We start from the raw sequence: 13,535 nt of genomic DNA, 5'->3' as shown, positions 1-13,535 counted from the left end.
ACAGCAGATACAGATGGGGACAGCTATACCTTTAAGGCAATAAAAAGGAAATTATATTACGCAATAACAACACCTACTTGTGTCTGAAGGCGGAAACAAAGGAGCAGTAATGACAGCTGTATTTGTCTTCACGGGTAAACATGGCCAAAGCCAAATGGCTCCTCTCATGAGAGCGCAGTCCCTGCATGGACATTAGCACTCTGTCGCACTGGGAGCACGGGTAGCCATCTTGATTCAGTTCTTCCAAGCTGCCGCTATCAGCATCTGATTTTCCTTCCACTGAGGCCTCAAGTTCTTTTACAAGATCACCATCTACAAAATCAGAGGCATCAAAAACCTGCAGAGAGAAAGAAACACTTCAACAATTCTTCCCAATTTAATTCCCAGGTTAACTCACAAGATTAACACCAGAAATTAATTTACAATTTGGGAGTGAGTAATCCAGACATGGACAGTGAGTGCGATAATCAGGTAGGTGTCCTAAACTTGTTTTAAAAGGAGCAAAACATAAGCAGCAATGCCTTTGCAACAAAAACAACATCGATTTGCTGTAAGAAGAGCCTCAATTCGATAGTTGTATTTAATGGGTAAGTGTTGTAGAATAGAGCACGTCCCAGAGCTACACAATTCTTAATATAGACAGCCCAGGACAGCATTGGCGTGTATGAGTCTTTTATTCATGCAGTATCAAATGTGAGACAAGCTCCACAATGTGTAGGTGGATGAAAATTACAAGCCTAAAATGTACACAAGTTTCATTATCATAAATTAGGTTTTACTGGGATAAAAGAAAATCCACCAAGCACATCTCTAGCAAGCAAAACAATAAAAAGTAATTTCCTCGTCAATGAATTGTAGAAAGGCCAGTGTAGGACATGTAGGTGCCATGAAGTGGATGTCTTAACAGCACCAATTATAATGGATTGAGTTTTAAGGGAGTGTTTTTGCCATAATCGCGAAAAATGTTGCAAATGATATTCAATGTGCAATTATAGAAAAAATTATTTTATCTGCATATGGACCAAAATAGTATAATCAGGCACACATCTGGACAAGAAGAAACAATCAATCCATCTAGTACTAGCCTTTACTTTTGCATACTTCACAGAAAAAGAAATCTAATTTGTACTTTTGTATTATTCTCTCACTGACTTGACTGAGGAACACCAAATGCAAATATGTTGTACCAACGTAACATTAGAGTATTTCCTAGTTACCCTTTCTATTGGTACATGAAATCATACCCTTGGCATTTTTGTTTGTTGCTAAGATATCTGTGCTGGTGTACCCCAGATGCAGAGAACTTTGCCTAAAAGATTTCAATGTATTTCTCATTTGTATGCCTCTCCCATTTCTCTCCCATTGCATGGTGTTGTAGCACCTCCATAGTGCTTTTCTTCCTCACTGATAGGCACCAAAGCACTTATGGTTGGTTGAGAAAGCATCTACTTAATTTGATGTGATTGGTTGGAAGAGGATGTTGATTGGGGAGTAACCTTTGAGCAGTATGATTCAGTGTTGCGCATTATGTCCAGAGATGAACTCCAGACTTAATAAAACAGCATGCAGCAGTGTGTAATGCATGCAGCATTAGGTGGGGGGAATGTACATTCCGTGTACACAAACCAGAGTTATGTGAAGCCAGAGACATATTTGATTCATGATTTTTGAAAGAGCCAGGTCTTGGTCTTTCTAAATTATAGACTACTGTCGATGATACTTATTCTTTTTAGGAGAGTGTTCCAGAGCATGTATTCCTGAACAGAGAAGGAGCTCACTTGTGCGTGTGGTTGTTTTTTTAAAAGGGGCTATTATCAGGAGTGGAGCCATTTTGGATCCGAGGTTTCTTCTTTAGCTGCCTGGTTTTTAGTTACAACAGAAAGAAGGTGAGCCTTGTCCGAAGGATGACCAAGTGTGTGAAGCACATGCTTTATGAAACTAGTAACCAGTGTAAAGCTTTGACGTCCGCCACAATAAGGTCTTGTCTGCTCAGGTTTGTTACTTGTATGGTTGTGATGTTTTAGATTTGTTGAAGCATGCATATTAGTTTTTTTATTTATTTTATTTATTTTTAAAGTTTTATATAGCGCGAACAAGATCTTTGCAGATATCAGAGCGCTTTACAGAAACAGTAGGTAGGATAAACAAGACTCTTACATCAATATGAGATTCCGTAGACAGTGAGTTGCAAGAATAGGGTATCAATCATACAAGAGTATACAGGGTAATAACAATCAAGAAATAATAATATGGAAGCAGTACAATGTCTAAACGGATAAGATTATAGCACCCCCGAGGTGAGTAAAGACAATGTTGACAGCAAAGCAGTAGTCAGTAGTGGGTGCGATGCAGGTTATTGAGGCACTCAAATCCTAGTGTACAAAGGTAAGTATTCAGACAGCCGATAATGAGGGAGCCAAATACTGTCATTGTTCCAGTATCAATAGTGTTCAGGTGTATTTAGCCATAAGGATGGCCTTCACCTCTTTCTTGAAGAGTATAGTGGACGGGATAAGCCTGATTTCTGGCGGGAGTGCATTCCAGATCCTAGGTGCCATTCCAGAGAAGGAGCGTTTGTATGTTTTTTCCTTCCGGAATCTCCGTGGTTTCAGGAGGAGAGTGTTTGTGCTTCTGTTGGATCTTGAGCCTCCTGATATGGTCAGCTTATGAGAGAGGTAGTTGGGTGCCTTGTGGTGTACGGACGAGTGTGTCATACAGGCAATTTTCAACTGAATTCTGGCTTCAATAGGCAGCCAGTTCAGGGCTTTTAAGTCAGGGGATATATGCGAGTGTTTTCTTGAGCCAGTGATGAGTCTCGCGGCCGCGTTCAGGGAGGCTCTTAGGGGAGCCGTTGTTGTCAGGGGGAGCCCGCTGAGAGCCACAATTCCGTAGTCTATGCGAGGAATGACTAAGGCTTGTACCGCAGTTTGGAAGTCCTTGGGTGGTAGGAAGGGTTTGAGTTTTCTCAGCGTGTTGATTTGGAAGTTGGCTCCTTTAGTTGCTATGCTAATATGTTGCTGCATGTCGAGGTTGCAGTCCAGTGTGATGCCAAGGGATTTCGCTGAGTCCACGATGGTGGGTTGGACATTGAGTGCGGTTAGATGATTGAGCCAGGTTTGGGTGATGGCCTTTTTCGCAGGAGGAGAGATCAGAAGGAACTCAGTTTTCAGAGCATTTAGTTTGAGGTGATTGTCGGCCAGCCAAGCTTGAGTGTTTCTTAGTGTGGCATTCAACAGATTGATGTCTTCAGGGGATTGAAGCTTGATGTAGAGCTGAGTGTCATCGGCGTACATATGGAAATGTACCTTAGAAGATTGAAGCAAGGTGGTGAGTTGTTCCATGACGAGGTTGAACAATGTGGGGGATAAGGAGGAACCTTGCGGAACGCCCAGTGTTACTGGCACAGGCGAGGACAGTGCGTTGTTGATCTTGAACCTCTGAGAACGGTTGTGCAGAAAGGACGTGAACCATTTGAGAACCGTCCCGGATATGCCCATTCTGGTATTTAGGAGCTCCAGAAGATTCTCGTGTTTGACCGTATCAAATGCTGAAGAAAGGTCAAGGAGGATGAGGAGGCAAGACTCATTGTGATCAAGGATTTGGAGGGCATCATCTATTATGTGTGTCATGGCCGTTTCCGTGCTATGCTTTGCTCTGAATCCGGATTGGTGAGAGTTGAGGAGGTCAAACTGCTCAATGTGTTTTGTCAGTTGGAGTTGTACGCATTTTTCTAACAGTTTTGCTAGAGTGGTGATATTGGTGATAGGACGATAGTTGTTTAGGTCGGCCGGGTCAGCTGTGGGTTTCTTGAGTATAGGCGTGACTTGCCCAATCTTGAGGGAGTCTGGGATGAGCCCTTGTTGCAGGGAACAGTTGATGATTTTAGTCCAGAGTGGGAGGAACAGGGGGGTGAGGACTTTAACAGCATTGGCAGGTAGGGGATCTGTGTGATGATTGGCGGGTTTCAAGGTGACCAGCAGCTTGTGAATTGATTCTTCAGAATAGGTGTCGAAGGACGTCCATGAAGCGTTGTTTTTAGCATGAGTGTTAGTCATGCATATGGAGCCGGCGAATCGACTTACATCCTTGATGAGATCGCTTCTTATAGTGTCATTCTTTTGCTTGAAGAAAGCAGAGAAGTCTTCGCAACTTGGGATAGCCTTTGTTAAGTTGTTGGGTTGTGGAGGTTGCGTTTTGGTTTGGGTTTTGACTAACTCGAACAGTTTTTTTGGTCGGTTTTTAGCTTGATCCAGCTGTTGGCTAAAGAATATTGATTTCGAGCGTTTGATTTTTCTGAAGTAGGCGTTTCTCTTACTCTTAAGCATTCTAAGGTTCAGTGCTGAGGGGTCCGATCTCCACGCGCGCTCAGCTAAGCGCATCACACGTCTGTCTTCATTGAGTCTGCCATCGTACCATGGGTTCGAGTTCTTGGTGGAGACTCTCTTCAATTGCAAGGGTGCGGCTTCATTGATTATTGTAGACATGGAGTCTAGGTAGAGGTTGGTCAATGAATGCACATCAGAGACGTCCGTCGGGGGAAGAAGGAGACTGCCTGTGTGGGCAGGCAAGGACTTTGGGTTAAGGTTCTTCAGGTCCCTCTTCCAAATCTTGGTTTTGGCAGGTTGCGCCGGGTTAAGTTTGACTTTTTCGTTGATGAAGAAGGTGATGATGTGGTGGTCTGACCAGTCACATGGTTCGATTGCGACTAGTTGGGTAGAGTCTTCTTTGGCGATGATAAGGTCAATGATAGAGCCTTTTTCATGTGTCGGACCGTTGCAGATTTGGGTGAGGTCAAGTGCGTCGAGGAAAGTCTTAAGGCTCTTCACCACAGTGTCTTTCTGGTCATTCCAGTGGAGGTTGAAGTCTCCCCGGTAAATTTGATTGAGCTGTCGACCGGCGTTGGAGGATATCGTGTCCATTAGTTGTTGGGAGAAGATGAAGTTGTCACCGGGTGGGTGGTAAATAACATGAAGGGAGCACACAGGTTTGCCCTTACTAGAAATCCCAAGGCAGATGAGTTCGCAGGAGGAGAGAGAGGGGGAGGGGCCTTCAGTGACAACTAGGTTGCTCCTGTAGATGCATGCGATGCCCCCGCCCATCTTGCCATTCCTGTCGAGTCTAATAATGCGATAGTTGGGGGGGACTAGTATGTCCATTATAGGTGTGGATGTTTCAGTTAACCACGTTTCAGTCAGAATGGCTAGATCAATGCCCCTTGATAAGATGAGCTCCGCAACGCCAGAAGAGTGTCTCCGGGCCGATCTGCAGTTGAGCAGGATACACTTTAGTCTAGGGGTGAGGAGGGTGGGAGAATGTTCTAAGGAGAGGGGGATATTTTTGAGATTTAAAGTTTTGCATTCACAAAATCAAGAAGGGAATACACTACGGTTAGTGATAGCCTAATCATGTGGTCTCTCTGTCACGTCGCTTCCTTTGATGTGGTGGCTGGTGGGCCTAGATCCTGGAGCCAAGGGGATATTTGGGTCATAAATTTTCCATAATCCACAAGTGAGTATTTCCATTTTGAATTAGTTGACTTAAAGTCTGTCCTTTAGCATCCAATGATTTATTCCCCAACTAGCATTCACAAAGGCCGGAAGTCTCAACATTTTCTCATTTTACGATGCTGTGGATATCTTCAGCATTGCTGCACCATACAAGTGTGAAAGAGTTGGTAAGGTTAGAAAGTAGCGGCAAATTTACACTGAATAGGAGAGCGGCGATTGTTGACCCATAGGGAGCTCTTACCTGTCAGGTGAAAAGCATTGAGTATAACTGTGTAAAATTGGCACTGTAGGCCAAGTCAGTGAGGTACGATTTTATCCAATTGAAGGTGGTGCCCTTGATTCCTACATCATTTAGTATTTGAAATAGTAGTTGGTACTCTAGAGTGGTGAATACTGATGACAGTCCAAACAGGAGGAACGCTGTAACTCCATTAATATCTAAAGCATTTTTTAGATCATTTGGAGATCAATGCTGATTCAGTACTCATTTTAAGTCTGAAACCATGTCGGTCTGGCTAAAATAAAACTGTTTTGTTCAATGAAGCTGTATATCTGAGAGAAAGTTTACTTTTCAATTAATTTATCTAGAAATATTGAGTATTGGTCTATCATTTGTATGGTTGGACTAATTGAGTACGCTCTTCATAAGAATGGGTTTAACAAAAGATATTTGGTGTTCGCTCTGGAACTCTCCAGTTGATAGGTGGTTATTGTAGGTTTCTTGAAAAATGCTCATATATAGGTTTTGAGTGCAAGGGTCTGATAAAGATCCTGCTGTGTTTATCACTTTGATAAGTTCACTTTTTTATCATAAGCTCATCTAGAATATGCTGTGGAGGAATAATGTTTGCACAAGTTTGCAGTTGGGGAGCAGTTAACTACCTGCTTTTAAGAGAAGGCGGGCTTCAATATTACCTATGTTTTTATGAAGTAATTGGCCAAGGAGCTGCAGAGCTTCAGTGTATCCCATCACAACTGAGCCGTAGGCCAGGTTATGGAATTTAGCTCAACAATGTGTCTTCTGGATCAGGCTGTGCTACTAGGATGATACCTCTGTACAATGGTGACCATCATAATTTATTGAACTCTGTGCAAGAGCCAGAGCTTACGTGTCACGTTGAATCCACCATTGCTTTTTTACTTCTGCACAGAAATCCCTCCCTGCAGTCTCCCCTTGACTAGGGTGCTGCATGTGTGCTATTTGAAGTGGCGAGCCACTGTATCTGGGTGGCAGTACCTCTTACACTGGCAATCCCACTTTATGGCTCTTCCTTCATTTGGTCTATATATCTCCACCATTGAACCTATTTGCTAATGAGGCTTTGTTATTGGTAGCTTTGGACTTGACTTGGGAAAGGCTGCTTTTTTATTTTACATGTTTCACTGTGTTAGGTGATGATGCAACATAACAGAATGTTCAATGATGCTTTAAAATGTGAACTGTCAGATGAGACTCTGAGGCAGAAGATACCTAAAGCTGTATGATGGATGGGGTGGTACATTCCCTTCAACAAAATAAAGTGTTGGTAGATGTTCATCCCAACTCCAGCAGGGGACTACAAGATTTCCTGGTTAACGAGGGTGGGATGTGTTCTGCTTCATGTTTGGAAATTGAGCGTACACAGCACTTCAACATCTGATGTTTACTGGTTACGTGCATCTCTTATTCTTAAATGCTGCATGTTTGGAAAGATGAACTTTAAAAAAAATTAAAAGTGACAAACTTTTTCAAGCTATCGGCATTAGAGTGGTGCAAGCCATTGTCACTTTTAGAGGTTCACAGGGCAGGTTAATCCTGGGCACAAGGCTAGTCTTTTAAATTAAATGCATCGCGCCTGCTTCTAACTGTTAGGGTTCCTAAGCTTGAGGATATCTGGGAGGTAGCATGTATGCTTCCTGTGAGAGTCATTAGGAGACGCAGGGGTTTGAGCACGGGCACAGGGCTCCGCATAGCAATGTTGATGGTATGTCCCGAAGTAACACCGCTTGATTGTGACTGCCCCCACATGATTACTCTCACCATTCGCAGGCAAGCCTTTCGATAGAGAAACTTTCTTTTGCCCTGACTGACCAGCCCAGCAAGAACCTACAAATACATGTGACCTGTATATGGGAGGCCCCAATTTTATGTATGTGATTATATTCTTATGCAGTTTTACACATCCTTGTATTGTCCCAAGGAGGCCATGAACAACTAAGCCGAAACGCATCCACTATACATATTCTGAGAAGCCAGCTGCAAAGATCTTAAGAGGACAATTTGACTGTGAACCATTGCTCCCCATTTACACAGATGGTGGAGACACATTTTTCTGACGGTCTCAACCTTGAGAGGACTATCTTTTCAGACAGTTCATACTTGGAAATTCTTTAATGCCAGTCACCAGACGAAGTCATGTTTATGCAAGGATTGTGTATAAACAGTCTTATATTATTTTGAGACTTAGTTGTTATATCTCAAATACATTTTTGTTGTACATGTACTACTGATGACTGCATTTTCTTAGAGGAAAAGAGCAAGAGATATACATTTAATAACATCCAAATACCATATGAAAAATGTTAACAATATAGCCAATAACAGCTGGAGAGTTATTTTTGATGAGAACAAAATGTAGATTGGTCTTGCTAGAGTCCCTTTCTTTTGGTTTGTTGTAATTGAGACGTCAGGCATCATCCATGGAGTCCTTGGGGACACAGCTCTGGGGAAGAGAAGTTAACGTGAGTGTGCACTACGGTGAAATGCACACCTCTTCTCATGTTGACAAAATGCTATTCTTGGGAATAGGTAACATGCATGTGGCACACACCTTGACAAGTTTAGAAATAACAGTCCCATTTCTTTGAAAGTGTATCTCACTTGACGGTAATACGCACACCATATTCTGTGCAAAGTTGAGTCTCATTTCAGGGTGAAATCTTCTTTAAGTCTCAGAATCTATTGTGGTGAAACGTTCACCATCAAAATGTAGGTGGTGAGGAGTCTAATTTAAGTAGCTTTGGGTATAGAACAGCGCACCAGAGTGACGAGGAGACTGTTTTCAAGTACCATATTGGGTACCAGCGTGATTTTATAGAGATTTCCTCATGTAATGGTTTTGTTATTATTATATGAACACTCTTACTTTGTGGTACTTTATACCAGGTTTTTGTGTGAACACCATTGTGGTACTTTAAAGCAAACTTTTATTGTAAACAACCTAACTTCATACAGAATGCTACAATACATTTATTTTATTTTTTCCTCACCTGGTAAATCATCTTTCAAATGGGCTAAGTAGAGAAAGGAATATGAGCTGTATGCTAGGGTTTGTGGAACCTTTTTAAGTGCTGTGAGGAAGATTTCTTTATTGCTGCAGTGTTTAGTTTCTGAAGGACAAGAAGAGTTGGATCACGTTCCCGAAATAAAAAATGAAGAAGCAAAGGGACTCAATGAGTTTGAAATCTGTATCAAGAATCTTTACATACACTACTTACCTAAGGTCAGCACAACTCAAGAAAGGTATCACTTTAGCAAAAGGACACAAAGATCTAAAGAGTCAGTAGAAAATTGTAATACAGATTTGAACAAACTGGCTTCTACTTTCAAGTTTGAAGGGACTCTGGAGGAACGTATTAGGAAGAGATTTATGTTGTGCTGCAGTATAGATATAGTTAGGGAAGAGGTGTGGCAGAAGAATTACCTTGAGCTGGAAGACATGTTTGCTATTGATAAGAAAATGGAATACTCCTCGGCCTTCCACAAGGAGTTCAAGAAGGATAATAGTGTCTATGAGAAAAATGTAGAAGAAATTCAAAGCATTTCACTGAAAAAGGAAATTAATAGTTTATAGAAAAATCTTTAGAGTTAAGTGCTTTAGATGTGGTACTCCTTAGTCATGAGGTTAATTATAAAGGTTGCCCAATGTTAAATATTGTAAGTAAGCTGTGTGGAAGGAAATGTCCTTATGGAAAGAATTGCCGGTCTAAGTAAAATGAGATAAGAGAAGTAGATGTTGAAGACATTATGAATGACAGTGACTTGGGCCACGGTGAAATAGTGGTGGAAGTCATTGGTAGTCAAAAGAATAGGGTAGATTGGGTGAAAGTCAATGGTTTGGATGTATTGATATTGTTTTATTTAAGGGCAAACATGATACTGGTGCCCAAGAGGTTTTTGTGAGCAATCTGAAAGGCAATGTTCTCTTTAAGAGGTTATTTCAGCAATGACTGCTGAAGAGTAGTTTTGATAAGAAGGAATAATCCAGAGTGAAAATGTCCTCACTCTCCTAGTTCTCATTAGATAAACAAATTCTGCTAAATGCGATTTCAGCACTGAAAAAGTGTGCCTAATGTTTGCCACTTCATCCTGATGTTACTGTAGAGCTACTACGTGTTGAAACTTCACTTGCCTTAATCTTCAGAGCTTTGTAGTCGTTTTTGCTTTTTTGCTTTTGTACTCTAAGACCAGAATTGTCTTTCAAATGTGTCCCAAGATTGTGTGGAGGTTGCAGTTTTGGTATCCCGTTGAAGGTTTAAGACGTATTAGTGTCTGTTCTTTTCACTTCTAAAGGCCTGTGCTCTTCATCTTACGCATGCATCGTCAATGCATCTCCACTGACAGCGCAATTTCTAACAGCCTTTTGGAGCATCTCAGGCCACACAGAAAAATCCGTCATATTTTTCAGAGCCATATACAGCTTGTGATCATAAAGTTCATCATCATATTTCCATGCAGATTATCTTTCTTTTGCAGCCTCTTAAGTTCTTACAGAGACTATGGCAAATAGTATACAACACCACTGCTTATGCATCTCCAGTGTTCTGGATCGAAACTCACTGGAAGTCCTTCTTTACGATGGCCTTAAGGCAAGGTCGTTTATGTTTTTCACAGTTTCCTTAGGTGAAACCTGGGACGGAACTAAAACTGCTTTTTTTGCTCACCCAAAAATACTAAAGTGCGGGAACACAAATAGTCTCACTAATTTTTTAAACATACAAATCGGACCTAGTGCCTGAATAATTCCCAAGAAACCTGCCATGTACAGCAACACAGAACTCTAGTCTTCCATATTCAAATAAACTGAAAATCGTCAGTGTTTGTCCTCATCGACGGACCAGACAGAAATATAAATACACAAATAACAACTAACGATTGCCCTGCTTCATGAGACATCATGGAGCACTGATCAACATCACAGTGGAGGTATTACAGCAGACATAACTAGTGCCACAATGAAACAAGCATTAGTAAAGCCAGTAGGCGAGCTATTGGCTTTGTCAATGTTTTTTGCCAAGTTTTCTAATTGGACTGCTTGTCAGTAGCTTATTACATCTGGTTGCGTTAGCTCCTCTTTTCTTTTAGAGGACATACACCTCTGTTCAAAGTCCTCACTAAATTAAAAAGGGAGGTTAAGACTTTAAACATCCTAAGGTTCTCAGAAAACATGAAGATTGGAAGGGTCTGAAAAACATACATCAGTTTGGGTAGCATTTTCATCTTGACCACCATAATATGGCCTAGCCACCTAAGTACATATGTTTTCAGATCTGCTGTCTGCCTCCAGTTCCCTAATCAGTCATAAATAGACAGTTTGATTAATATCTCTGTGTCCCTTGTTAGGTTTATTTACATGTCCTGAATTGTTTCTAATTCCCACTTAAAACTATACCTGTGTTGCAGCCCATCTACAGCCTATTGGTATAAGTTGAGATTTACGATATCTATTTTGGTAAGCTATCATTACTTAACAGTTTTTGTATAGCAAAAACTGCTCCAAATGCTATGAGTATAATTTACATGGAAGTAGAACAAGAACACATTGGCAAGTAGAACACATGGTAGAAGATAAGAGCAATTGGAGCTCTTGTTGGTAAGCACACAGAATCAGAGTTTCAGATAAAAAATGATCTTGTTATATGAAGTGGATAGGGTTCTTATCCAAGGGAATTCAGAGGGCCGTATTAGATTAGGTCAATGCAGAAAAAACACATTTTCACTATTTCAGACCAGAAAAAAAGAATGTTGAAAGTTCTCAGGTGGGTGAGGAGGCAGTTCTATAGGATGGTAGCCATTCAGAAGAAGGAGTGCTTGTGTCTTCTGGAATAGCAAGCCATTGCTTTCCAACCCTGTTGTTCTCAGGATACAGTCAGTGGGATGTCCAAGTAAGGTGCTCTTAGCCGTTCAAATACAAGGCCTTATACTGCTTTTCAGGGACCTCCCTTTTTCACCTTTGTATTCCTCCCTTAACGCTATTTCCCCTCTACATGTACGTTTTTTTAGGTCCCTTCTCCACTTCCTTGGTGCCACCTCCCCTTTTGCTTAGTGCTACCTCTCTTAAGCTTCTCCACTCCTGCATCATTTCCTAACACCTCTCCCATGTGATTCACTTGTGGGATCCAGATTGAGATCTCACTCCACTTGGGTTTAGTTATTTTTTGTACGGTCCAAAACCATTTACACAACATTCCATACTTTAGCCATAGGTGTCAATGGGGTTTTTCCTGCTCAAATCCTTATGGAAGGCCTCATCAGCCCTAGGCATCAGTGCTAGAGTCACTTTTTCTGCTGTCACCATTCTTTGGATCCTTGCCCCTATTAGATCCTTGCCAATAGCAGAAGTACACTTGTTATATGTGTGTCCAACTGAGTGAGACCCTCTGCTGCTAGTTTCAAAGAATGCACTCAGCTGCCATCTCACAGGATCCCACACTGAGATTACGGCCAGGGGTTGGAAACGTGTGAGGCAAGCTGCTCCTCATTCAGCAGCTATCCATGGTAGGAAGGACTGGTTTCCTCCACGAATCAGGAAAGACCAAATGTGTTCTCTACCTATCTAGAGTTCACAGGAACTGCATCCGCTTGGCTGTTCTCCAAGGCTAAATAAAGTGTTCCCTTCATGGCCTCTTGAGTCACAAGGCCACATACAAAAACAGTGCCATCATGGAGTGTGTTGGTTGCTAAAGTTCAGGTCAACACTTACTCATACATCTGTAATTACTACTGAAGACTGTCCATCCAAATCATTTTGAGGAAGATCTTTACTGAAAAGTTATTATTATTGTATTTCTTATATAGCGTAGAATCGACCCCCGAAGGAGTATCTCCGCGCTTGCCTTGGGAACCCGTCCTGGTTTTTTCCTGTGAGATAGCCCCTACAGGGCATCCCCAAGGTGAAAGCCAGGCGTCCCGCCGCGGGGGCCGTTGTGGAGATTAAGCAAGCTTAATGCCCAGAGTTGCAGAGTGTGAACCCATGATTAGGTCAGGCACCGAAGCGAGAATTATCGAGTCCGTGGACATTTGAGCTCAACACCCTGCCGCATCGGGAATCGAACCCTGGTCCCTGGTCTGACCTCTGCTTCAGGGTCTGCCTGCTCTAACCAGTGAGCCACACTTCTCCCCAAAAAAGTGAAGCCTTCAAAAACAATAAACAATTACCCTTTTTGTGATTCATGTAAAAGGAGGGTAGTCCAGTCATGTGATGATAAAAAAAGATAAAAGAATTAACTTGGCTGGCATTTGATCTTCCATTCTAGGTTAGTTTCATTTATAACATCTCACCTTAATTTCAGCTGCAGCTGCTGGGCCATTTCCATACTGAACATGTTTACGAAGGTGATTACAGATGGCTCGAAGAGTAGGATGTACCTCAACACAAAATTTACATTTGTAGCCTACAACAGTCCTTTCTTTACCAGGCTTCAGTGTGTCATCCAAACTCTGTTGAAACAAACATATATTTTAATGCCTTTGAAACGCAACACGTTCTTAGTAACATTAGAAATGTTCCCTGCAAATGAATCAAGATCAACACTGTCATCTTTTTTGGTCAACACCAACATCTGGGTTGAGTACTTAAATTAGGTTCAATAATGTATTTCTTAAAATTCAAATGATACAAAACAGCACACTAAGATATAAAATCATTAGCCACCTCAGTACTCAGACCACATCTTTTTCATCCAAACGAATGCCAGCATTACTGAACACCACAATGGGTTTTACGTAGGAAAGTGGGTGATCTATTCTTACAAAATTGACCATGTTAC

General features: G+C 41.6%; 1 protein-coding gene across 3 annotated transcripts in view; it reads right to left on the bottom strand.

Moving 5' to 3' along the window:
• The window catches only part of ZNF462 (zinc finger protein 462), a 208,460-nt gene that overhangs the window by 64,791 nt on the left and 130,134 nt on the right, over positions 1–13,535 (bottom strand). For all 3 annotated transcript variants that reach the window (XM_086962073.1, XM_086962075.1, XM_086962074.1), the window contains exons 4-5: positions 13,048–13,206; positions 78–337 (exon numbers count right to left, since the gene is read on the bottom strand). In XM_086962073.1, coding sequence (XP_086818199.1) covers positions 78–337; positions 13,048–13,206 — 419 coding nt within the window. The remainder of the gene's footprint in view (positions 1–77; positions 338–13,047; positions 13,207–13,535) is intronic.

This window comes from Lissotriton vulgaris, chromosome 3_1 (assembly GCF_964263255.1).
Source record: "Lissotriton vulgaris chromosome 3_1, aLisVul1.2, whole genome shotgun sequence".
Classification (NCBI taxonomy): domain Eukaryota; kingdom Metazoa; phylum Chordata; class Amphibia; order Caudata; family Salamandridae; genus Lissotriton; species Lissotriton vulgaris.
This window is presented reverse-complemented; position numbering and strand designations above follow the sequence as displayed.